The 23,280-nt window shown below is 42.8% G+C and overlaps 1 protein-coding gene across 3 annotated transcripts; it reads right to left on the reverse strand.

Annotated features, from left to right (window-relative positions):
- Window positions 1-1,210: 1,210 nt before the first annotated feature.
- Window positions 1,211-12,202, reverse strand: LOC123411936. Of its 3 annotated transcripts, XM_045104897.1 has the most exons (4): window positions 11,547-11,654; window positions 9,558-9,617; window positions 1,932-2,856; window positions 1,211-1,836 (listed from the first exon to the last, which is right to left on the reverse strand). In XM_045104897.1, the coding sequence occupies exons 1-4, from the start codon at window positions 11,571-11,573 to the stop codon at window positions 1,562-1,564; spliced, it is 1,287 nt and encodes a 428-aa protein (XP_044960832.1). In that variant the 5' UTR covers window positions 11,574-11,654; the 3' UTR covers window positions 1,211-1,561. The 3 variants fall into 3 exon arrangements, with proteins under 3 accessions (XP_044960832.1, XP_044960834.1, XP_044960833.1); XM_045104899.1 differs by lacking the exon at window positions 1,211-1,836 and having other exon boundaries at window positions 2,561-2,856; window positions 11,547-12,202; XM_045104898.1 differs by lacking the exons at window positions 1,211-1,836; window positions 1,932-2,856; window positions 9,558-9,617 and adding an exon at window positions 11,174-11,447 and having other exon boundaries at window positions 11,547-12,202.
- Window positions 12,203-23,280: the final 11,078 nt, after the last annotated feature.

Below are 23,280 nucleotides of genomic sequence, written 5' to 3' on the forward strand. Positions count from 1 at the left end.
GTATGTCATCTGTCGTCTCGTGCTGTTGGTCTATCTCCGGAAGAGGAAACGATTCTATGTCTTTTCCCATTGAGTGCAACATGTCTCTGATGTTTTTTAAAACCATTTGTTCAATGATGTGTTTGCATTTGCAATTTCTACTATAGTCCTCTGACATTGCCTCGAGGTGTTTGTTCCAGAGGCTACGTACGTCGCTGGGCTCGCAAAAAACCAAGATTGTTGCGAATAGCCTTCGTAGTGATGATGGCATTTGAAACAATCCTGCTTCTGTCATGCAGTCATCCAATGTGCTATCTGCCTCAATGAGACCTCTTTTTTCTGCAGCTTCACGAAAGGTTGGCATTACTTGTCCATTGACTGTTCGTAGGTCTTCATAGCTGGTGGCGCCTGTCACGCGGTTTAGGAGGACTCGAAGATAGTATCGTTCTCCTTCAGCTGGGTGTGCCGAGACAATCCTTCCAACTTGGAACACAGCGGCTCGCTTCCTCTGTTTCCAAAACTTCTCTCGACTTTGCCAAGTATAATGTTCTGGAAACTCTCTATATAGTATGCCACGTGCATTTTCATATAAGCTGTTTGCTTCAAAGTACGCAGTCAACATTGATCTTTCTGTGCCTTCACGGTCGATAACGTTCTTTATTTTTTCCATGTTATGATATGAAACCATGTGATGTAACTGTAGTTGCAAGACTGGTGGGTGTATTTTGCTTAGTTCGAAGCCATATATTCTCCACAGTGCTTCAGGAGGTGTCACCCACCGTGCGTCTCTGTACTGCTTAATTTCGTCGATTTCGACTTCGTCTGCTTTCTCAGTTACAGTTACAGATGCTCGGTCATGACCCTTGGATATGTACTTGAAGAGGTACTTAACGGCTTTAATGCTTGAGCATATCTCAACATTTATGTGGCAGTTGAACATCCTTAACAGATAGGGATTATAAGGAACCACCCACCTGTTATCTAGTTTGCAATTTCGGACCATTTCAGTTCTGCCATCGTTGCGTCTCCTATATATGGGGTAGGAGTCCTTGCCTTGAATCGTAGTTTCATTAAATGGCCTTGGATAATTGTTCTTGCATGACGAACGATTCTTTGTGCATGGACAAAATTTATTCAATGCACCGCAAGGACCATGCATCATATGCTTGATTACCATTTTGTATAGCTCCGGATAGTTGTGCTTGTTAGGTAGCTCAGCGGAGATGATTCTGTCATACTGCTCTGGACATGTATACTTGTATTTTCCAGTCATGATGAGCAAAAAGTGAGCATGGGGTAATCCCCTCTTTTGGAACTCTACTACATATGTATATGCCTGAACTTTTCCAAGAATTGACTTTTCAAATAGTTTCTTTTTCATTTCTTGTAATTTCGCCCTAAAAACACGAACAACTATGTCTGGTCGATCTTGTGGTGTTTGTCCAGTTTCTAGTTCTCTTGTGATCTCCTCCCAGTTGGGGTTGCATGTCATTGTTAGGAATACGTCCGGCTTTCCATATTTTCTAACCAATGCCATAGCATCTAGATACCGACGAAGTCTATCTCGTGGCCCTCCAATAAATTATGAGGCAAGAACTCTCTGTTTTCCTACTGCATCTCCATTTTGTTCTCCGGCTTGTATGCAGTCTAGAAGGCCTTGGTATAGATCAGCTCTTATTTTGTTTTGATTATGCCACATGTAATCAAGTCTGGAGCTTTCAATTTTGATGTATGTGTCTACAGCAAACTGTTGAAAAAGCCGTCCGCCGTGTAAAATTGGGTTGAATATGCTTGGTCGTGTATGAAATTTATAGCAATAGTATTCTCTCATGGTTACCCATAGGCCATTGGATGAATCTGTGCAAACATTGCAACATAAAAAGGTTAGTTTCCTAGGGTGTAGTATATAAAAAATGAATTTTGAATATATAATAGTATATGCTCTTTGTTACCCGGGTCATCGTCATTAGTGATATTTTCAGCACCAATATCTTCCTCTCGTGTTTCCCTCTTTGGAATTTTTCTATGCCATCCCAGTTCAGCTCTTGGAAAGAATAGAGGATACGATAGTGGGTCATAGCACCCGTAATATGATCGAATGAGCTCTTTTTCGTTGTTGTTCCCATGTAATATTATATTTCTGTCATAAGTATCTCTTCTTTCATTTCCTTCAATCCATACTGCAGCTACCTCCGAATTGATTGGCTCATTGTATCTTCTTTGGTCCAATCTCTGGTCAAGGTTCAAGATGAGTCTGTAGTCCTCAAGGTTTTCGGCTTGTCCCAAACTCCTAAACTGTTGAGAGTATGGGTTACCGCGTAGGATATCTGTTATTATTCCAATCACATGCTTGTCTTGTTCGTATATTTCGTCACGACAATAGCGGTATCGATGTTCTAAGCTTGGATCATCGTCGTAGAAGTATAGTTGGAGATGCTTTGGTTCTGAGTCACTGTCACCAAATGATTGTATGTTGTGATATATTTGACCATGTGCTCGAAAGGTGTAAATACCGGCCGTTCGCATGTCAGTCGTGTCTTTGTCAAGCTGGCAGTAAAGAGTAGTAAATGAGAAGTGCCCATTGAAAAATCTTATATTTTGCCGAAAATGTCTTGCATCAGAGTCATTGCTTGTCCAAAGTCTCATGAGTTCAGGTGGAGTAACTGTATTGGCTAGTCTTATCTGTCCTTTTTTGCAGCATAATCCCTTAGTTTCATACTTGAATTTGGTTGCATGGCAGAATCTGCAATCTTCTTCTTTTTCGAGCATGTTTGAGCTTGTTGGTATGTTGCTGTAGACGAAATCATATGGATCTGGGTTGAGAGCTTCCTCATCATCTATGATTTCAATTTCCAATTGTCTGCCCCACTCTGTTTTGATATGAAACATCTTGAATTTAGTAAGTAGTATTATAATTGTGCAAATTTATTTCAATTGTATTAAGCATACCTTCACCGGTGAACAAGTATTCATCTTCGTCCGTGTCTTCTTCAAATATGACTCCATCATTACCTGTGTTGTAATTTTTGAGTGTATATATTTGTTTGTATTGGCTAAGAACATATATGTAATTGATAACCTTACCGATATCATCGTTGTAGATTGATTTTGTTGCCTCATTTATTTCCTTAATGCTTGCTTCTTGCTCATATATTACTCCATCATCACCTATTTAATAATTTATCATCATCTATTAAATGTTTTTTATAAAAAAGTATAATGTGCAATTTAAAAAACTTACTGTGATCATCATTGCATAATGATTGTATTCGTGCTTGCACATCTTTGATTGTTGCAAGATTTGTGGTGGGTATGTTCGGCCATAAAGCCACTTTTCTGTGATCATCATTGTATAATGATTGTATTGGTGCATCTGTTTCTCTGACGCTTGGAAACATTGATGATGGGATGTCTGTCCAAAATAGATGGTTAGTTGTATAGATATATTTGTATTTGCTTGCAATGCGAGTATTAAATCAGGATTATTACCGTAAGTCGTGACTTCTGGCTGCTGTAGAGTTTGATTGTTTTCATTGCAGTTTTCCATCGTTGTAGCATCTTCTTTTGATGACATGGAAATAGTTTGTTTCCGTCTTTTTGCGAATTCTTCGTTGCGATGTTGTAGCAACGCTTGCCTTTTTCCTGCTGGCACATGATCCATGTGTTTAGATCTAAATGTAGAAGTGCTAACATTCTCTTCAGTTGCGACATATTCAGGGTTCTCCATTGCTATTGAGTCTTTGGATGGTGTGTTCCGTATCATTTCACGGCGAGCTTCTATTTGTTTAAATCTTTCTTTCTTCTTTTCTGGTTGCATATTTGCATATCTTTGTTTTTCTTGTGCGCTTTTTGCTGTCTTTGCTGAATCTTTCTTTTGTTGATAGGCTTCACGACGTTTTCTATTTTTCTCCTCCTTTTCTTCTTTGCTCATTCGTTCATACCGCTCTCTATCTCTCTTTCTTCTTTTTTCCTTAGCATCCATGATTTGAGATTATGGTCCAAATGTTTTCCTACATGAAAGAAATAAATATTTGTAATATCAAACATGATTTTTTTTGAATGCATTGAGGGTGGGGCCAAGCCCGTGTCCGCGGAGATTGATGGAAAATAATGCTTATACATGTTGAAGTATGTCGTATATGTAAACATTTAACAAAAATACCTGATGTAAAGCTGACTTGCCAAACAATTTAATTGAACCGAAGGCAGTAGCACGTATGAAACTGATCCTTTTATTCAACAAAGGCTTGGTATGATCTGTTGATTTGTAGCACCAACGGTGCAGTATTTGTAGAACCAAGTGTAGATTGTGAAACTGATCTTTTCACTTGTTGATTTGTAGCACCAACGGTGTAGTATTTATAGAACCAATGGCTGGACAAACTGACTCGTATACGGCTAGACAAACCGACTCGTATACGGCTTGACTGACGGACCGAGCTACAGACTGGGACACGGACTGCGCGCGCGTCGAAACATACCGCGCTCCACCCTTCCCACGACACGAGACGAGCTCGTGGGCGTCTCGGAGCGTGTCGCCAAGCCTGGCCAGCGGCTGCGCAGCCTCCGGTTCCCCGACGCGCGAGTTGCTCGCACTCCGACTTGTTCTGCTGAGTCGTCATCGCAGCCAGCACGAACATGGAGATGAGCCCTCCCACGTCTGCGCCGACCAGCTGCGCCGGTTGGCGAGAGAGGAGGGAGGCCGTTGCTGCTAGCAAGGGGAAGCTCTGGCTGACCACCGGCGTCACGCGGGCCGGCAAGCTCTACTACAATGTCGAGGAGATCGGGTACGCCACCTGTTTGATGAAATGCCGCGACAGTACGGCACGGTTCTTTGCTCTGTAAATATGGCCGTTGGGGGCTTATTATCATGCCGTGCATGACGCCTTTCATGTAAGACAATGCAGAGCATGTCCTGGAGTCCTCATGCTTGAATCAATATGATTGCGAAGTGAGCACGCCAACTGCTTGATAAAATGCCCCGGCAACTTTACCACCCTACTGACTAATTATTCCTATTGGGGCTCACCCGGCGGCAAGCTGGACTGGGGCGTGGAGGGGGACGAGCTGCACAAGTTCCGGAAGTCGGCGTCCTTCGGGTTCCGCGGGCAGTCCGCCATGCTGGCGGCCACCGCAGCCACCGCGGCCGAACCCGAGTCTCATGAGTGAACTCTCTTGTCAAGGATGGCCACACACGCGACCATTTTCCGCAGTGGCTGGAGCAGGAGCAGATGGTGGCCTGATCCCACCCCCAAAGGGAGCCTTAGGTTGATTAAGAACAACCACAATATTTTACCTCTTCCCCCCCTCTCTTTCCCTTCGGTTTATAAATAGCTGTATACAAGAATTCCATCAAGAGTTTGAGACCAGCAAGATTTGTTTTGTGTGCTTCACTGTCTCTTGATTGATTAATCAAACTTGTGCAAATATTGTACTCTTCTCATGCCAAAGTAAACATCAGTGGAAGTGTTCAACTGTTCGTCAGCATATAGTATATGTTCTTGGTTCCTGCATGATCACACCTCCCTTTATTCGATTCCATCCCATTCCATTCTCCAAAGGAGTGGATCGTAAACCAATTGACACAATTTGATATGGCTTCTCCTGAAGTGGCTGGTGGGCCACAGGATGTAAACTGCAGAGCAAACACAGCTTTGTTTAGTGGAGATGGAGGCGTCATGCACCAATTATATTATTTAGTGCTGTCAATACTAATATACTATGATCAGAAAGGGAAGTGCCATGCACCCAAAGCAAGCACATAGAGTAGGATAATTATTATTGTTCTTGGCTGTGGGTTAGGCGTAGAACACAGAAATTAGGCCCAAAAATCTGGGCACAAGTGTCACCAGGATAAGCTTTGATTATCTGCTCAATTATATTAGTGCTGCCAATGTTGATCTTTTCCTTTGACAAGAGCATTTTTCTTCTAGAACATTGGACCTGGGGCACCCCTTTTTCTTGTTATATACATAATTAGGAGTCCAAGGAAGTTGGAAATCTTTTCTTCTTTGCGGGAGAACAAAAGTTGGCAATTGCCTTACAAAAACTATGGTAGTAGCAAACAGTCGTAGACTTTGTTCCGGTGATAGATGATCACATTGCAACGGGGTTGTCTCCATTGTTATTCCAGTGTGAGTTGACAAAAAGGACAGTATGGGAGTACAGAAAGCACACTATCATTACACGGTTTCTTAAGGGGTTTGCTTCTATCTATGTTTTAGGTTGTCTGTGTGATTGAGGAGAGCCAGTCGTGAGCAAGGAATTCCCCTCCTTGCGCTAGTCGTTCCATGTGCACCTTGATACTTTGTGATGACACATTATATAGATGATAGTCTCGGCCCAGATTTCGGCCATCACCTTCTTCAGAAATAGCATGCACGTCCTGTTTGAGCAAATAGAAGTTAGTATGACAAAACAATCAATCTTGAAAAAAGAATTTGTTATTACGAAATTTCCCAAATTGTACTATATTTACCAGATTTAAATTGGATTTTCCTGATACAGTTGATGAATTCAAGTACACCGGCAGGCATGTTATCTTCACATTCATTGTCCTTGAATGTTAATAGTTGGCCCAAAATTAGTTTTCTGAGTTCATATCCATCCTGCACAACCATTATTTTTGTAAACGAATGGCATCAAAATTAGATATGTAATTATAATATAACATTAAATGATAAATATTGTCTTGATATTTACCTTTATAAATGGCAAATGTGGTCTTTCATCTTCCCATGTGGACATGAACAGGGGAACAATATAACCGGAAAGTTCCCTTATATATAAGAATATATATGTTATTAATTTAAATTTAAATTCATTTCCAAAACAACAAATTCTCACTATATAATATTCATCTATTCAAAAATACCTGCTATAAATTGGAATATCATCTAGGATTTTTTGATGCCATAGAAGAATATTCTCGTTCCATCTAGACCCAGGGCATGCCTTTGACATTGCTTTTGGTAAGTGTTCTGCAATCCATATAATTTTGTGCACATATTTTGCGAGTGGGTTGCATCTGTAAATGGGATTAATAGGAGCAGGGTCCAAAATATATAATGTTCTGGTATCTTTGTCCAATGTGAATAGAATGAAATCATTGTTGGATTGTACTGGAATATGGATCTGAAATAGGATACATATATTAGATGTAATAAAAAATATGTTGTCCAAAGTATACAAAAGTGCTCTTACCGATTTGCATTTTGAAACATTATATTTGATACCAGGCCAACTACGAACAGAATTTGCTAGTTGTTCGACATCTAACTTTTTACGAAAATCTGGGTGCCGTCCAAAATCAGTAGTCATCTAGCACATAAAAATAATTGGTTAGAAAAGTGCTTAAAAATAAGAATATAGAAAAAAGTAAATAATGAATTTAAGAACATACCCAAAATTTCATGTCCATATAATGTTTTGCTATCAATTGTTTTGTTTTTTGTGTCGTTCGGATGTCATCAAACATAAACTTCCGTATGACCAAATTAAAGCAATCTCGGTCCATAGGTAAATCATCCTTTAGCATTCCTTGTAGTTTTCTGAGAGACAAGTTTATTGGATATGGCTTTGAACTTTGGATCCATACTTTCCTGGTAATGAAAAAAATTAAGATAATGAATCATTAAGAAAATAAGTAAGATATTGTACAATTTTATTACTAATTTGAAATGACTTACTCTAAAATCTCGGTGTAATTGATGGATTTAATGAAGCTACAAAGTCGAGATGTTAACTCATGTAAGCTCATATTAGAAAGAATAGATATCAGTGATCTGTATTTCATTTCAACCGATAATGGGATTTTTTGTTTTGAGTTTTTTATATCATCTAGACTTTCCAATATTTGAACATCATCAGGATCTCCATTGGTGTCATCGTCAGTTTCTTCAACGATTGTAGTGATTCATGCAGTGTTTGTTTTCCAACATAATAGTATGTTGGCTAACTTGAACCTAAATGAAGTAATCATTTCCTGTGCAATATAAACAATTATTAGTATATTTTCAAAAATTGACATACTTTATGTAAAATTGATATACTTTCTATTAAACAAAAAGAGATATACCTGTGTAATTGCGTATGATAGTGCACTTCCGGTGAAATATTCCATAAATTTGACCATAAATAAACCACATGAAGAACTGTCTTTTTGAACTGGCTTTTGAAATTGTTCCGTGATCTTCCATTCAGTAAGATCAACGTCTTTCCAATCCTCGTTAATCAAGTTTTGACTTTTAATAAGGTCCAAATGCAATTGTATTCCTCGTAGCTGAAAAAGATTTAGTGATCAGAAAAGATAGACATTAACAATGTATGAATTTATGTCATTTACATGTAGGATTAAAACTAATGATGTAACTAACCGTAATAGAGAGATCATCTCGGTCAAACTTCCAACACAATGAGTCCAGTGCATGAATCTCACGTTTTTTGGAATTTAAAATAGCTAAATACCAATGTGTGTTGCTGGTATTTATTGGAAGTTCAATCTGTAATAAAGATAATTACAAAAATAAAAATAAATATTGATTGAAACATGAACATGAAAATTATGGATACGGATATTACCATGTCATGGTCCATATATTTCTTGACAATCTCTGTAATGAAGGCACTATTTTGTTGTATGCCAAGGTTACCATCCCGTTTTAATAGTGAGATAACAAAAGGACTCTCAAAATATACTTTATTGCCATTCTGGACATGTATTTGGTCCCTTATACAACATATATATGCATCGATCACCTATAATTAAGATTATTTTCAAACAAAGACATTAGTAATAGATATTAGTGATTAGAAACTAATTTCTGTTTGAGTAAGGGTATACTTACATCATCGTTTACCCACTCTTTTTCATCAAGCAAGGACATCAATTGATTTTGTAACACAGTACTTCCATCTATCTGAACCAACTCTTGTTTTCTCAAAGATGATTCAATTATTATATGAGCACATAGATCATAATCGGTCAATGTATAGTCTGCAAAAAAAATTCAAATAATTTAATAATATATTGGATAGAGAAGTACAGAGAATAAATGAAACAAATACCTTGTGGTAGATAATCATATTTTTGAACAATTTTCATCTCTTTATTTGAATCTGGTTCCTTAACATTATGTAATGGTAAAACAGGAGATAATGTCGAGCTAGATGGGGATGGAGGTGATGCCAATGGATCACGATCTATCTGAATGTCTGATTCTGGCACAATTGATTCAAAACATTCAGAATTTGGAGTAGATGCTGACATATAATTTAAGAATATATTGAATAAAAAAGTACATAAAATAAATGAAACAAATACCTTGTGGTAGATAATCATACTTTTGAACAATTTTGATCTCTTTATTTGAATCTGGTTCCTTAACATCATGTAATGGTAAAACAAGAGATAATGTCGAGCTAGATGGGGATGGAGGTGATGCCAATGGATCACGATCTATCTGAATGTCTGATTCTGGCACAATTGATTCAAAACATTCAGAATTTGGAGAAGATGCTGACATAGTTGGTGACATTGGTTTTCGCTCCAGAACACCTAATTCAGAAATTTTTGCTTTTTTGGAAGGTCGGTTATCCAAATCATCTACAATGTTCAGTTCAGCAATGTCATCTATTTCCTGCAGTAACAACATAATTATAATTAGCCCAACATAAAGGTACATGAAGGTAATGTCCTTAAATCCTTGATGGTTATTCTGTTAACAAAGACAATGCATGGGAATTTCTCTTAACATAATATTATCATTACAGGCATTATACCATGCACTTCCAATGGATTATGTGACTGTAGCTAAGCTTCAGGGCAAGCTTGATGGCGAAGCCAACCAGAGCACAGTTCGAAAGTTGATTGAAAAAATGGTGCAAGATTGATACATTAAGAATTCAACCAACAGAAGATTAGGTAACTACTTGGATTTATCTGTATGAAGTCAGCCTTTTCGAAAATCTGTATGAAATCTAAGATGCCTGGATTGTATCCTCTGTTCACGTGTTATTTGTTCTTTTAGTAAAGTTGGCCAGCCAGTGAAGATGTTTATTCAGTAAAAGATGTTCTTTTTAATCAGTTAAGGACAATGGAAAAGGACAAAATGCTCTTTGAGAACAAGAAATCAGAGGCGACACAAGCTATTGAAGAAGCAAAGAAGCTTCAGCAGAAAGTACAGAAATTAGGCCCAAAAATCTGGGCAAGAAATCAGAGGCGGCACAAGCTATTGAAGAAGCAAAGAAGCTTCAGCAGAATGTACAGAAATTAGGCCCAAAAATCTGGGCACAAGCGTCACCAAGATAAGCTTTGATTATCTGCTCAATTATATTAGTGCTGCCAATGTTGATCTTTTCCTTTGACAAGAGCATTTTTCTTCTAGAACATTGGACCTGGGGCACCCCTTTTCCTTGTTTGTTTTTTGTTCACCTGCTGGTTAGAATATGATGAAACAACAAAGTGTTGATGTCCATGCTGTCTCTTGTTTATTTTTGTATGCGAGTGCAGCTGTTGTATTCCCAATTATTTGCAGCTGTGTTTCGGTATTCAATCCCTAGCCATGCTCATTGCTCAAGCATTGTCCTGGCGGTTGGGACAGATTTTTGGACTATCCGGGCTCTACAAATGCGCATCCAGATGTCTGGGCTATTAACAACGTAATCTAATTTCCAAACCAACTTAACCGACGAGAGGATAATAAAACGGATGCTAAAGTAGGGTTTTCTTTTTGCTTTCTGAACATGCACCATGGTCAGGCAGGGATTCGAAGTTGCTGTTTCTGAACTTATATCATTCAGAAACGCCAATTGCAACTAATAATAAGGTAACGAAAGAAGAGAAACTGAACAAAGATAACAGGAGTGACACTCGAGGGAAGCTTTGCAAAGATAACAGATGACCGGTGCCAAGTGCCAACAGACCAGGTCCATCCATGCTCATTGCTCAAGCATCGTTCTTGCGGTTGGGACAGATTTTTGGACTATCCGGGCTCTACAAATGCGCATCCAGATGTCTGGGCTATTAACAACGTAATCTACTTTCCAAACCAACTTAACCTACGAGAGGATAATAAAACGGATGCTAAAGTAGGGTTTTCTTTTTCCTTTCTGAACATGCACCATGGTCAGGCAGGGATTCGAAGTTGCTGTTTCTAAACTTATATCATTCAGAAACGCCAATTGCAACTAATAATAAGGTAACAAAAGAAGAGAAACTGAACAAAGATAACAGGAGTGACACTCGAGGGAAGCTTTGCAAAGATAACAGATGACCGGTGCCAAGTGCCGACAGACCATGTCCATATTTCCTTTCCTTTGCTTATCGGCAACCTCCTGCAGCTCGGCGGCCGGTGTGACCAATACTTACAAGAAGCAGATTATTGTGAGTCTATGAGTAATATATAGGCTGGTAACATGTATGCTTGCTATGTAATCCTTAAAAGCTTTCCCTCGAGTGCTAGTGTATACTGAAAAAGATTCAGTTAATGTAATCTGTTTCAGTTAGTGCTGGTGAAGAAACTCGCTAGGGGAAAGAAAGATCAAACAGCGGTCGGTGTGATAGATACCTCTGGTGTAGCCGTAGCAGGCGACATTGGAGTGCTCGGCGGATGATCTTCTACCTCCGGCGAAGTCGGCGCTTCTTTCTCCGACGAACTTGACGCTTCTTCCTACGGCGAACTTGTTGGCGACATGGGATGCTTCGTCCAAAATAGGAGCTGACGGAGATTCAGGCCAAGGACCCTCCCTTCTTATAACAGCCAACCTCAATCTTGATTTGAGTTGAACAAGGACACGGACTGTCCATCCAAATCGAGACGTGTTGGACACGGACTGGGATGGAGGAGGCCGCGTGTGCAGGCAACGAGACCGCCGGGCGTTCGCGCCGCCGCAGGGAGTGCCTATGGGTGGCACTGCACTGCCAAGGAACACTGCTGCCGTCGCGGTGGCCTTTCCTGCTCCCACGCCACCCCAGCACGCGCAGGGCCCGCCTGGGAACACTTCGGTCGCTATTTTCTCCTGCGGCGGGAGGACCGGGAACCGCACGACGAACGACGGGTCGTTGCGGTGGTCGGCCACGACGGCGGCGTAGCCATGGAAGTAGTGGTAGTAGACGGCGAGCACGGCGGCCGGCTGGATCCAGTAGAGCGCGGACGGCAGACATTTCTCGCGAGCCACGTCCGCGGCCCACGGGAGGAGCATCGTGTACACGACGCGGGTCACAGGGCGACCGTGCGCGGCGAGCGCGTCCACAAGCTCCCCGACGCTACGCGCGCCTGTGGCCTGGAAGGACGCCATGTAGTCGGTGAACGCCGCAGAGTCGGTGCTGCTCCTATCATACCCGGCGTCGGTGCCGTCCGAGAACCATCGTGGAGGTACTTCGGTAAGGGGCGGCGCGGCGCGCCGGGCAGTCGCCGGCCCATCGCCTACTCGCCCATCGTCGGCGAGAAGCCCCCACACCGCCCCAGCAGGCGCAGGACGCACCTGGGAACGGCACGACGCAACCGGCACCTTCGGTCGCCATTTTCTCGGCAAGGGGGGGCGCGGCGCGCCGGGCAGTCGCCGGCCCATCGCCTCCTCGCCCATCGCCGGCGAGAAGCCCCCTGCTCAGGACAGCAATGGATAAGCCGGTCAGGACGGCAATGGATAAGCCGGTGAGGGGATATAAACGAAACGTTTTTTTATGACTTAAAAAGTACTGCGGGTTAAATACCAGAAAAGGGAGGGTTTTTTTTTGCAAAATAGCCAGCGACGTACGACAGAAGCGTTGCGCGCTTTATTATTAGGGGAGATTAGGGAGAGATGATTTTATTTAAATGTTTTTTATGTTTGTTTGCCGGGAAAGAGTTGTACAGTTCATGTACATGTCCATGCTGGATTTGTTTCTTTTTTTTACATATAAGATTTGATAGTGTTTGTGCGTGCAATTGATGGCATCCTTATTTTAGACCAACATGTCAACAATAGACTTGTTTGTACATGGTTGATGTCGCGCGTAACGTTTTCATCTTTTAATCTCAATCGTTACTATTTGTATCAACGGAGCATCCAGATGGAGTATAATTAGAGTCCGATAGTAATACATATAGCTTTTTATTCTACGAAACCCATATGCGTGCACACCTCTTTTGCAACCTTTTTTCTTATAAGCAACACATAATTCAAGTAAAGTCTCTTGTATCCATACATGTCATAAGCTAAAACCTGTACATATTTTTGTTGTACGTAAATTGTGAATTGTACATGTACACTTTTGATCAGATAGATCCCAACTGTTCAAATAACATAACTTTACACTATTTGGAAAAACCCTACCAGTAGCGCGGGTATTATGTATAGCAGTAGCGTGGGAACCGCGCTACTGATACGACGCTACATCTAACCTGTAGCAGTACCGCGTGTTGGCCCGCGCTACTGTTATACATGCGTAGCAGCAGCGAGCTCCAGAACAGCGTGTTGCTGCTAATATCTGTAGCTTCTTGTCTGCTTTTGAAGCCTTTATGGCTGGCGCCTGAGACCCCCTCCACTTGAGTCTGACACTCGAACCACTCGTCGTATACTCCTGGAACCTTTCCTTTGTACACGACATAGCACCGGTACTTCGCCATCAAGAATCTAGGTACATGTTAGAGATGCATCTTCATCAAGAGAATGTACAATCATATGCAACAAAATATACTTGAGCAACACAAAAGAGAAAGGATTAGCAACTAGATGCAACATATAGTAAACATAAATAATCAACACGGTTTCATCGTATGCAAACTAATTAACTAGAGGTACGCAGGTCATCGTACCCAAACTAACAAAGTAGCGTTACGCAAGTTCGGTAGGGACCGTGGACATCACAAAGTTTCATCGCTATAGAAAGTATATACAAGTTCAACCGACACACAGCATCATCATCGGCATCGTAGATCATTAGAACTTCCTTCCTTCCAGATCATCGAGGATGGACCCTAGCTTCTTGAACGGTGTGACATCCTAAGGTTGCATGCCTATGTAAGTTCGGACGTCAGCTCGCGATATAGGGCCGTGGTGGAACATCCCCTTCACTTCGACGACTTCTTTCATGATGATCGTTGCAATATCCCTCTGGATGCGAAAGAAGTCATCTTTAAGTTTATAATCCGCATCTCCTTGAGATTCTACCCACTTGCTGATATGATCATCATTTCTGGTTGTCATGCGAAGCTTTTGTTGATCCCTTGTAAACTCCATCATGAGATGGAGGAGGTAGAATCCATCGTTCGTACTTGATTTCGGGACATGGATGCAGCGGAAGTTGGTTTTATGCGAGAAACCCGTCTTGCGGTTCCTTTGTTTCCTGATCTCTATGTGGCCACCCGTGAAGCTGAAACCTTGGAGAGCATCATCTAGAATATTCATTACATGGGTGTAGTCCTTCTTCTCGTTGTTTCTGGTAGGATCGAAATACACGGTGTGGGAGACTCACGGGTAAAGACCGATAAGGACGGCGCGACCGTTGTTGCAGGGAAAAAACACCTCAAACTATTCTCCATATGAGCGAGAAGGAATAATTGAAATGTACGAAAGGGTTGTCCGACACTGACTTACCTTGGATGATAAGGCAGGAGGAAAATTTCCTGGTCCTTGTTCGGTACCATGAAGTTTTCGAGGTACTCCCTAGCAGTTTTACGCTCAAAGTCGCCGAGACTCAAGAAGGACTCGTGCATGTGCTATGGATCCGCCACACAGATTTGCGAGACTTCTTCTCTCTTCATGACGGAGCCCATATGTAGCGCAAAAAGGCGGACGATTGTACAATCGAGCCGCCTTGTGAGAAACATCTCAAAGATATGATCAAACTGCAGGAAAACCACCTCCGCGGGCCGTTTGTCAACGTAGCACTTCCCCTCAGGCTCACGAGCCGCGTATGTTGGATATCCTGGATCCTTCGAGGCTAGTAGGCTTTTCTCAGTCGACAACACATGGTCGTGCAGTCCCCTAGATCCCCTTATATTGCCTCCAGCGATTTAGGCGGTAGCATCGGCTCGCCCGTCACATGGATCATGGCCACCATCTGGCTGCTATGTGCTCTGGCTTGTTTGTAGGCAGCTGAGCCTATCTTCCCCGATCTCTTCCTCTCCTTTTTCTTGGGCTGACCTTCGAGACCCTTCCTTAACCCCTGCTCCACTGTTGTGTGGCTAAGCAATACTGTATGACCCTCGGCTAGTTGAGCCTGTGTTGAGGCGGCATCTTCAGGCGTGTCCTGTGAGGATTGCATGAAGATAGACTTCTTGCAATCCCTGCTAGGATGTTCCTGCCCGGGCAGATCGTCCATATCCTCATTAGCATGCTGATAGCCCGAGTCGTCATATGGCTGACTCATCATATGTAAGTAACTGTCACCAACGCATGTATTGAGGAACTGAAGAGGGTCCTCCTCCATCTCATCATCCATTCTTTGTTCTACTGGAGCGATTACATCAACCACTATTGGACCCCCCCCCCTTCATCACGTCATCCGCCGCACTCACCCAGCACTACATGCTCTGGTAATTAATTGCGTAGGCAGGGTGGTGGTGTCCATACCTTCTAGTTGATGTGTGGTTATTGGTGTGCTCTCGGCTGGCTCCAAACGAAGAAGATTATTCGGCCATAGCAGCACCCCACCCTTGCAGCTTCCAATCCACGACGGGGTCTCGTCGTCCTCTCCCCCTAGCCGTACTTGTAACAGCCCAGATGTTTCCCTTTACATATTTGTACTCATTTCCTTGTTTGTGGGACTTTGTTGAATCTTGTATGGATGTTATGAAGAGGTTATCATTTCATGTGGCATCATTTTATGTCATCATCTTGCATCATGACATTCATTTGCATTCATTGCAATCCCATTCTTGTGTTGCTAGTGTTTCGTTCATCTTGGAAGTGCTAGTGTGCATAGCACTGTTTGGGATGAGCGTGGTGTTTTCAAAACAATGCAAAACCCTCATCAATTATTTAATTTAACTTGTGTTTCAAACTTTGCTTGATGTTGTTTTAAAATTGTTATTACTTTATAGGTTTTATTTATGGGTGTAGGGGTTGCTATCATTGTTATATTAGACTTCGGCTTAATGAGGGTTTTAAATCAAACAACATTTAATTTTCTATTTTAGGTGGGAATTAGTTTGTCCTAAAAATCTGGTAAATAATTTTGTTAAATAGAGCATATTCCCTCATCCCTATCTATTTTTATTTTTTCCAAAACCCTTTGCTTGCCTCTATTTGATTTATTTTGGTTTGAAACTTTATTTAAAAAGAAAACCTTTTTCTTTCCTGCTTATTTCGTTGTGCATGGGGGATCTGTGGGCTGGCCCATGGCCTCGACCCCAGGGAGACGCGCGCCTCTCTTCTTCCTTTCCAGCACGGCATCGAGGCCCCACTCGGCAGTGGCTCCCTCCCTGCCACCTTTTCCCTTCCGCACGACCCTCTACTCTGCTCGTGCGAGCACATGGGGTTGTCGGGCGCCGTTCCTCCCTCACCTCCTCCTTTATAAGCGCGTTGGCATCCGTGCCTAGGGTTCCCCCTAGCGCCGCCACACTATCCTCCTCCTTCTCCATCTCTCTCTCCCCCGGGTAAGCTTCTGTAGCTAGGACAGAGAGCAAACCCGAGAGAGAGAGGAAGCGCGCCACCGTCTACTCCGCGCCGCCGTCGTCCCCGGCGTCGGCGAGGATGTCCTGGAGCTCGGGGGGGTTCCCCGTGTTCCATTCCCGGTTCTAGGAGCCCCGGAGAACCACCACGGCGATGGCTTCTTCCTCATCTGCGTCGCTGTCATCCTGGTCCGTGTGGGTGCGATCTGCTTCGGCTTCGGCGGGCTTCCCCAACCTCTTATCCCCTGCGTCGACTCCGTTGGCCTCCAGGGTGAGCACGCCGTCTCCTCCCCCTCTTCCTTCTCCCGTAGGTGCGCCATAGCTTATCACCGCTCTGTTGTCGCCACCATTGCAAGGAGGTGCTGCGCCGGCCAGCCGTCGTTGTGGGCTCTCTCCTGCCGATCTGAGCGTGGGAATGAGACCCCCAGGAACCCCGCATCTAGGGCCAAGGATTGTCGTGCCGAATAGGTCACCGGTGCGTCGCCGGAGTAGATCCCTTGTTCCGGCCGCCTGGGATTCAGTGAGAGCAAAGGGGGCTGCTCAAAAGAGCAATACACCCCTCTCTGTTAATTTTCGATCGGCTAGCGTAGTGGTGGTGTGACCAGGGGAACAACCAGTAGGTTGTGGGTTCGACTCCCACATCCCCCTTTTCCTTTTTTTATTTTGTTTTTGTTTTACTTACTACGAGGGCTCTTGCTTGATGATTCTTTCTCTCCTGTTGCACTAGGGTTTGTAGCATGTGTGTGAGTGTTGTAGATGTAGGTGTGGAGTGTATGTGTGCATGTGTTTGCACATACACTTGAGCAAGTGGGCATAATCATATATGTGTGCATATATACATATAGTGTGATTTGTGTTTCTACTATGTGTGTGTGTGTGTGAGTAGTTCCTTGTGTGTGGATGCATGTGTAGATGTAGTTATGTTTGTGTGTGTGTGTGTGTGTGAGTCCACATATGCATGTACATGTGTGTGCTCATGTGTGTGTGTATGGATGAACACATCTCCCCATGTTAGTGTATCCTTGTTAATGATGCTATGCCATGCCTAGGTAGTTTAATGGATGTCTAGTATTTTCCTAACAGGTTTCCATATGTAGGTATTGCCAAATATGGTAGCTTCTATATATGACAATAAGTCACTTGTAGCTTATAGGAATCCATGTGTTGAGTTTTGAGCTGCCTTTGTGCATTGATTTTGCATGCAAGTACCTATGTATGTATATGAGTTTTGGGGTATAATTATCCCAGGAATCCATTGGTGCAATCAGATTTCACTTTAGAGCAACTTCACAAAACTGTTATTTTCTAATGTGATGCCATGTTTAGAGCTTTACATTAGGTGGTGCTTTGATCCTTTGGGGATGATTGCTTGATGGAATGGTAGTGGGTGAACCCCTCTACAGCATGGGACATTCATTTTGTTCTTAAGTTTTTGTATACACCTATTGTGCCCTGTCAAAGTGGACACTTGGCTGAATCTGTCAGATTTGTGAAACCCTGAGAATTTCACTAAGTCTGGGAATCTCGAGTTATTTTTTTCCCGTGTTGTATTGTGTGTATTAGCTCCTGTGTTGGGAATTAGCCCATGCAACAAACTAATGTTTGTTAGCTGTTGTGTTTGTCTAGCTCCTTGTAAAATTTCATGCATATACACCTCCTCTAGATATAATTTTGGAGGCTGCCAAAATGCTTCAAAGCGTAAGCAGCTGGTGAAAATCTGTAATTTTCACTAAGTCCCAATCTGTGATATTTTGTCCAAGTTAGTGGCTATAGATCTGCTCATCGGTGATTCCTTTGCCTTAGATTTTTGTCAAGGGTTGTAATGCTTTTCGATGGCTTCAGTTTCATGCGTTGTTTGATTTATTTAGAGGGTTGTAGCTGCTGTAGATCTTGTAGTTAACCTGCTATGTTGTTATTAAAAACATACTGTATGCTTATATGCTTTTAGAGCTTGTGTGGGCATTGGTTGATGGTGTGGTGTGTTCCCAAGCACCATTCCACTTGTATTTTGTTGCTTGATCATGTGGCAACCTGGTTACACCAGTGAGTGCCCATATGTTTGAGTTTGTGGCTGTTTTGAATCGTAGGCCTTTGTAACTTGTTTTGTAGTTTCCGGTCGATCCGTGACTCCGTTCATTACGTTCTTTATATGTTTTTGCATCGTTTTCTCGTGATGCACATGTTCATGCATGTCAAGATAACTTAATATGAGGTTCTGTCCAGAATTCAATTAACTCAACTAAAGCATATGAAAGTGACTAGAATAGTGATGCATGCTTCCTTCTTCACACATGCATCATATTGGTTGTTGCATTTTGTTTTGCCGGTGTTCATTGGCTGTTATCTTATCTTGGGTAGCATCGGGATCGGAGAGCCAGTACGTGGATTCTGGAGAGTACGTGCAGGAAGAACAAGAGCAGTTCCAGGCTGAAGAAATCACACGCAAGATGACCGTGACCTTGACACCATTTCTATCTTTGTTATGCTTAGAATCATGTTTCCTTCGTTACATGCTCGCTGCCTACCACTTTATATAAATGTCACCTGTCTTTGCCATGAACCCCAAACACTTCCCTCTCCTAGCAAATATTGTTTGGCTAAGTAGGCTTGCTCAACCTCTAATGAATAGCTTTGCTAGTTGCAGGTGACAGCTGGTCCATGTGATAACATGGGCATTTTGATATCATTATGTTCAATTGTTATTTAATTAATGCACCTACATACTTGGTAAATAGTGGAAGGCCTAGCCTTTTGTCGGGTGATTTGTTCCGTTGTTGCCTCCTTAGTTTCGGCTACCGTTGTTTGATTTCATAACTGAGCGCTCCTAACACGTTCGGGGTTGTTATGGGGAACCCCTTGATAAATCGTGTAGTGTTAAGGCTTGTCTGGCAGGAACCAACTTTGGTTTTAATCTGCTAATAACTTAATAATCAAATGCATAGGGAATAGCTACCCCGAGGGTTTAATCAACAACCCGGGTCACTGCTCCTCATGAGTGTTGGTCCAAACTAGAGCACTGTGCGGGGCCAACTCAGGGCAACTTGAGTGATTTCTATCGGGCCACTGTACGTGTCGCTTATCCGACGTGTCCTGAGAACGATATATGCAGCTCCTGTCGGGTTTGTCGACACGTCGGGAGGTCCTGCTAGATTTTTCTTACCTTAGCGATATATCTTGCGCATTGGGATTCCGGTGAAACTTTGGGTCTCCTCAAAGTTGAGGTTTTCCTCTAAGGAATCCGACGAGATCATGAGTTTCATGATAGAGGATTACTTTGCGGCCTGTGGCAGTTTGTGATGGATTAGTTGGAGCACCCCTGCAGGGTTTAATCTTTCGAAAAGTCGTGCCCGCGGTTATGTGGCAAATATGAATATTTTGTTAACATCCGGTACTAGACAACTTAAAGTAATTCTAATAAAACTGCCAACCATGTGCATAACCGTGACTGTCTCTGTTTCGGAGATCGTTCTCTGATCGAGAACACGGTGGGGTTATGTCTGACGTAAGTAGGTGTTCAGGATCACTTAGTGATCAATCTAGTGTTCGACCGACTAGCGTAGACCACCATATGTTTACTCTGATCGTCGTAAGGTAGCCACCATATATGCTTAGGTTGCTGCAAACTCATACACTTAACCTTCCTCACTCAATAACTTGGCTAGATACGATACCAAGGTCATTCGATTGTTGAGTCCCCGTGGCTCACAGATTACTACAAACACCGACAGGTACAGGTACGCCTGACGCAGGAGATCCTGATGACAACCAGCTGAAGTGGGAGTTCGATGAGGACTCTAGCAGACTGTACGTGACTTACCCGGAGGACTAGAGGCCGTGGTCGTGATCGTGGGGACAACATGTGGGATTTCATAGTTTTACTTGTTTCATGTTGTTCTTAGGTGGACTATCTATGCTCTGAATAAAGTGTGCCTGTAAGCTTTATGCTATATTGTTATCAGATGGCAAGTGTATGCCCTACTTGTCACTCTTTCAGTTATGTAATGTTATGATTATCTCGCTTGTGAAACGTTTATATGCGCCCCTTTTCCTTTTGAGGCCTCGTTGATACGTCCATTTTGCATCATGCTTTCATGTTCATATTTATCACTTTTTGGACTGTTATTATACTTTGTGGTACCATACTTATGCCTTTTCTCTCTTATTTTGCAAGGTTTATTTGAAGAGGGAGAATACCGGCAGCTGGAATTCTGGACTCGAAAAGGAGCAAGTCTGAGTCCTCTATTTTGCACAACTCCAAATGCCCTGAAAATAAACGTGGAATTTTTTGGGATTATATTAAAAATACTGGGCGAAAGAAGTGCCAGAGGGGCGCTGCTGGGGGCCCACAAGCCTGGTAGCCGCGGCCTACCCCCCTGGCCACGGCTACAAGCCTTGTGGGCACCCTGGTGGCCCACTGGCCCCCCTCTTCTGCTATATGAAGGGTTTCGTCCGGAAAATAATCAGGGCAGAGCTTTTTCATGGATTCTCCGCCGCCACGAGGCGGAACTTGAGCATAACTAATGTAGAGCTCCGGCAGGACGATCCTGCCAGGGAAACTTCCCTCCCGGAGGGGGAAATTGTCGCCATCGTCATCACCAACACTCCTCTCATCGGAGGGGACTCGTCTCCATCAACATCTTCATCAGCACCATCTCATCTCCAACCCCTAGTTCATCACTTGTAACCAATCTCCGTCTCGCGACTCCGATTGGTACTTGTAAGGTTCCTAGTAGTGTTGATTACTCTTTGTAATTGATGCTATTTGGATTACTTGGTGGAAGAGTTTATGTTCATATCCTTGATGCTACTCATTACACCTCTGATCATGATTATGATTATGCTTTGTGAGCAGTTACTTTTGTTCCTGAGGACATGGGATAAGTCATGCTAATAATAGTCATGTGAATTTGGTATTCATTCGGTATTTTGATATGTTGTATGTTGTTTTTCCCCTAGTGGTGTTATGTGAACGTCGACTACATGAAACTTCACCATTATTTGGGCCTAGAGGAAGGCATTGGGGAGTAGTAAGTAGATGATGGGTTGCTAGAGTGACAGAAGCTTAAACCCCAGTCTATGCGTTGCTTCGTAAGGGGCTGATTTGGATCCACCAGTTTAATGCTATGGTTAGACGTTGTCTTAATTCTTCTTCCGTAGTTGCGGATGCTTGCGAGAGGGGTGAATCATAAGTGGGATGATTTTCCAAGTAAGGGCAGTACCCAAGTGCCGGTCCACCCACATATCAAGCTATCAAAGTAACGAACGCGAATCATATGAACATGATGAAACTAGCATGACAGAAATTCCCGTGTGTCCTCGGGAGCGTTTTTCCTCCTATAAGACTTTGTTCAGGCTTGTCCCTTGCTACAAAAGGGATTAGGCCACTTTGCTGCACCGTTGTTACTCTTGTTACTTGTTACTTTTCACCTGCTACGTTTCACCTCACTACACCATCACTTGTTACCGCTACTGTCAATGGTTGAAGTTATTACCTTGCTGAAAACCATTTATCAGAGCCTTCTACTCCTCGTTGGGTTCGACACTCTTACTTATTGAAAGGACTATGTGGGTCATCACTCGCCCCCAAATAAGGCAAGGTACGCATCTTAGTCGTTACAAGTTGGTAATCAGAACATTACGACCATAGGAGCCTTTGTGTGTACGAACTTGGCCGAGTCGAGTCCAGCAAAATGATTTGAGTCTTAGTTATATCGGAGAGTAGGTTTCTTTTTTCTCCTCTTCTATGCTCTGGTGAGGTTCATGACTTAGGAGTCTTAATTCTACTCCTCTTCTCGCTCAAAAAAAATTAGGATCACGCGGATATTTTGGAATCTATATGATATCGATGTGACGAAGTTCTGTCTTGGTGCGTCCTGTCTGACTTGATTCCTTCCGGGGAGTTGACCTCCAGGGGATTCTTGAGCACATCGCTATCATTCAGATTTCTTAGTATCTCAGGACGGAGGATGTTCGTAATTGCTCCAATACTAGTAGTGACGAGAGGGGTCCGGCTTCCCCAGTACTGGTGCAGAGAGTTCCGGATGTATCGCCACACTTTGTATCGTTGCGATTAAGAGGGTCTGTGTTAGATGAAGTTCCGAGATTCTGGTTATGTGTTGACGGATGTGATACACTCGACGGGTTAGTATAGGAGTTGTGTGACATATTACTCCTTGTATCCGCGGACCAAATTGCATGACTAGATATTTCGGGAATTCATAGGTGGGATATCAGGTAGTTACTTATAGGGCAATCTTCCTACAGATGCATGATGTGAGGTTGGGATTCGACATTCAGTGGGTACCTTTGTTCCTGGTCGTCTTACAACAGTTCTCGTTGTGTCTTAAATAGTCCTTGTAACTTGCTACGACTCGGGGACACTTCGTATGTCGTGTGCACTGCCTTGCACAGGATGGCTATTGTAAGCTCGAGCCCGTGCGATCATATACACGAAGATATCGGATGGAATATTTGTCATACAGTTGTTCCGAGCAGTTCTAGCTCAGACTTGGTTTGCAAGTGGTCTTATATCAGATGTAGTCGACAATCACTTTGACGAAGAATTCTTACTATTTTGTTCCAGTGCAATTGGTAAATATTCTTGTTCAGATATTTCTACCTATTGATTCAGCTTTACCTTGAATGTTATTCTCTGGCCTAATGTGTTGTCCGTCTTCAGGTTGGCTCCACCAACTCACCAGAATCC

Source organism: Hordeum vulgare, chromosome 7H (assembly GCF_904849725.1).
Source record: "Hordeum vulgare subsp. vulgare chromosome 7H, MorexV3_pseudomolecules_assembly, whole genome shotgun sequence".
In the NCBI taxonomy this organism is placed as follows: domain Eukaryota; kingdom Viridiplantae; phylum Streptophyta; class Magnoliopsida; order Poales; family Poaceae; genus Hordeum; species Hordeum vulgare.

What these genes read in the sequence shown, in the direction of transcription:
- LOC123411936 (XM_045104897.1), bottom strand. Translation starts at nt 11,573, where the DNA reads ATGTCGCCTGCTACGGCTACACCAGAG. An exon ending in TGGATAACCGACCTTCCAAA is followed by an intron (nt 2,857 to 9,557) that starts AAAGCAAAAATT and finishes ATGTTTCATATC; the next exon opens with AAAACAGAGTGGGGCAGACA. An exon ending in CACTAATGACGATGACCCGG is followed by an intron (nt 1,837 to 1,931) that starts GTAACAAAGAGC and finishes ATGTTTGCACAG; the next exon opens with ATTCATCCAATGGCCTATGG.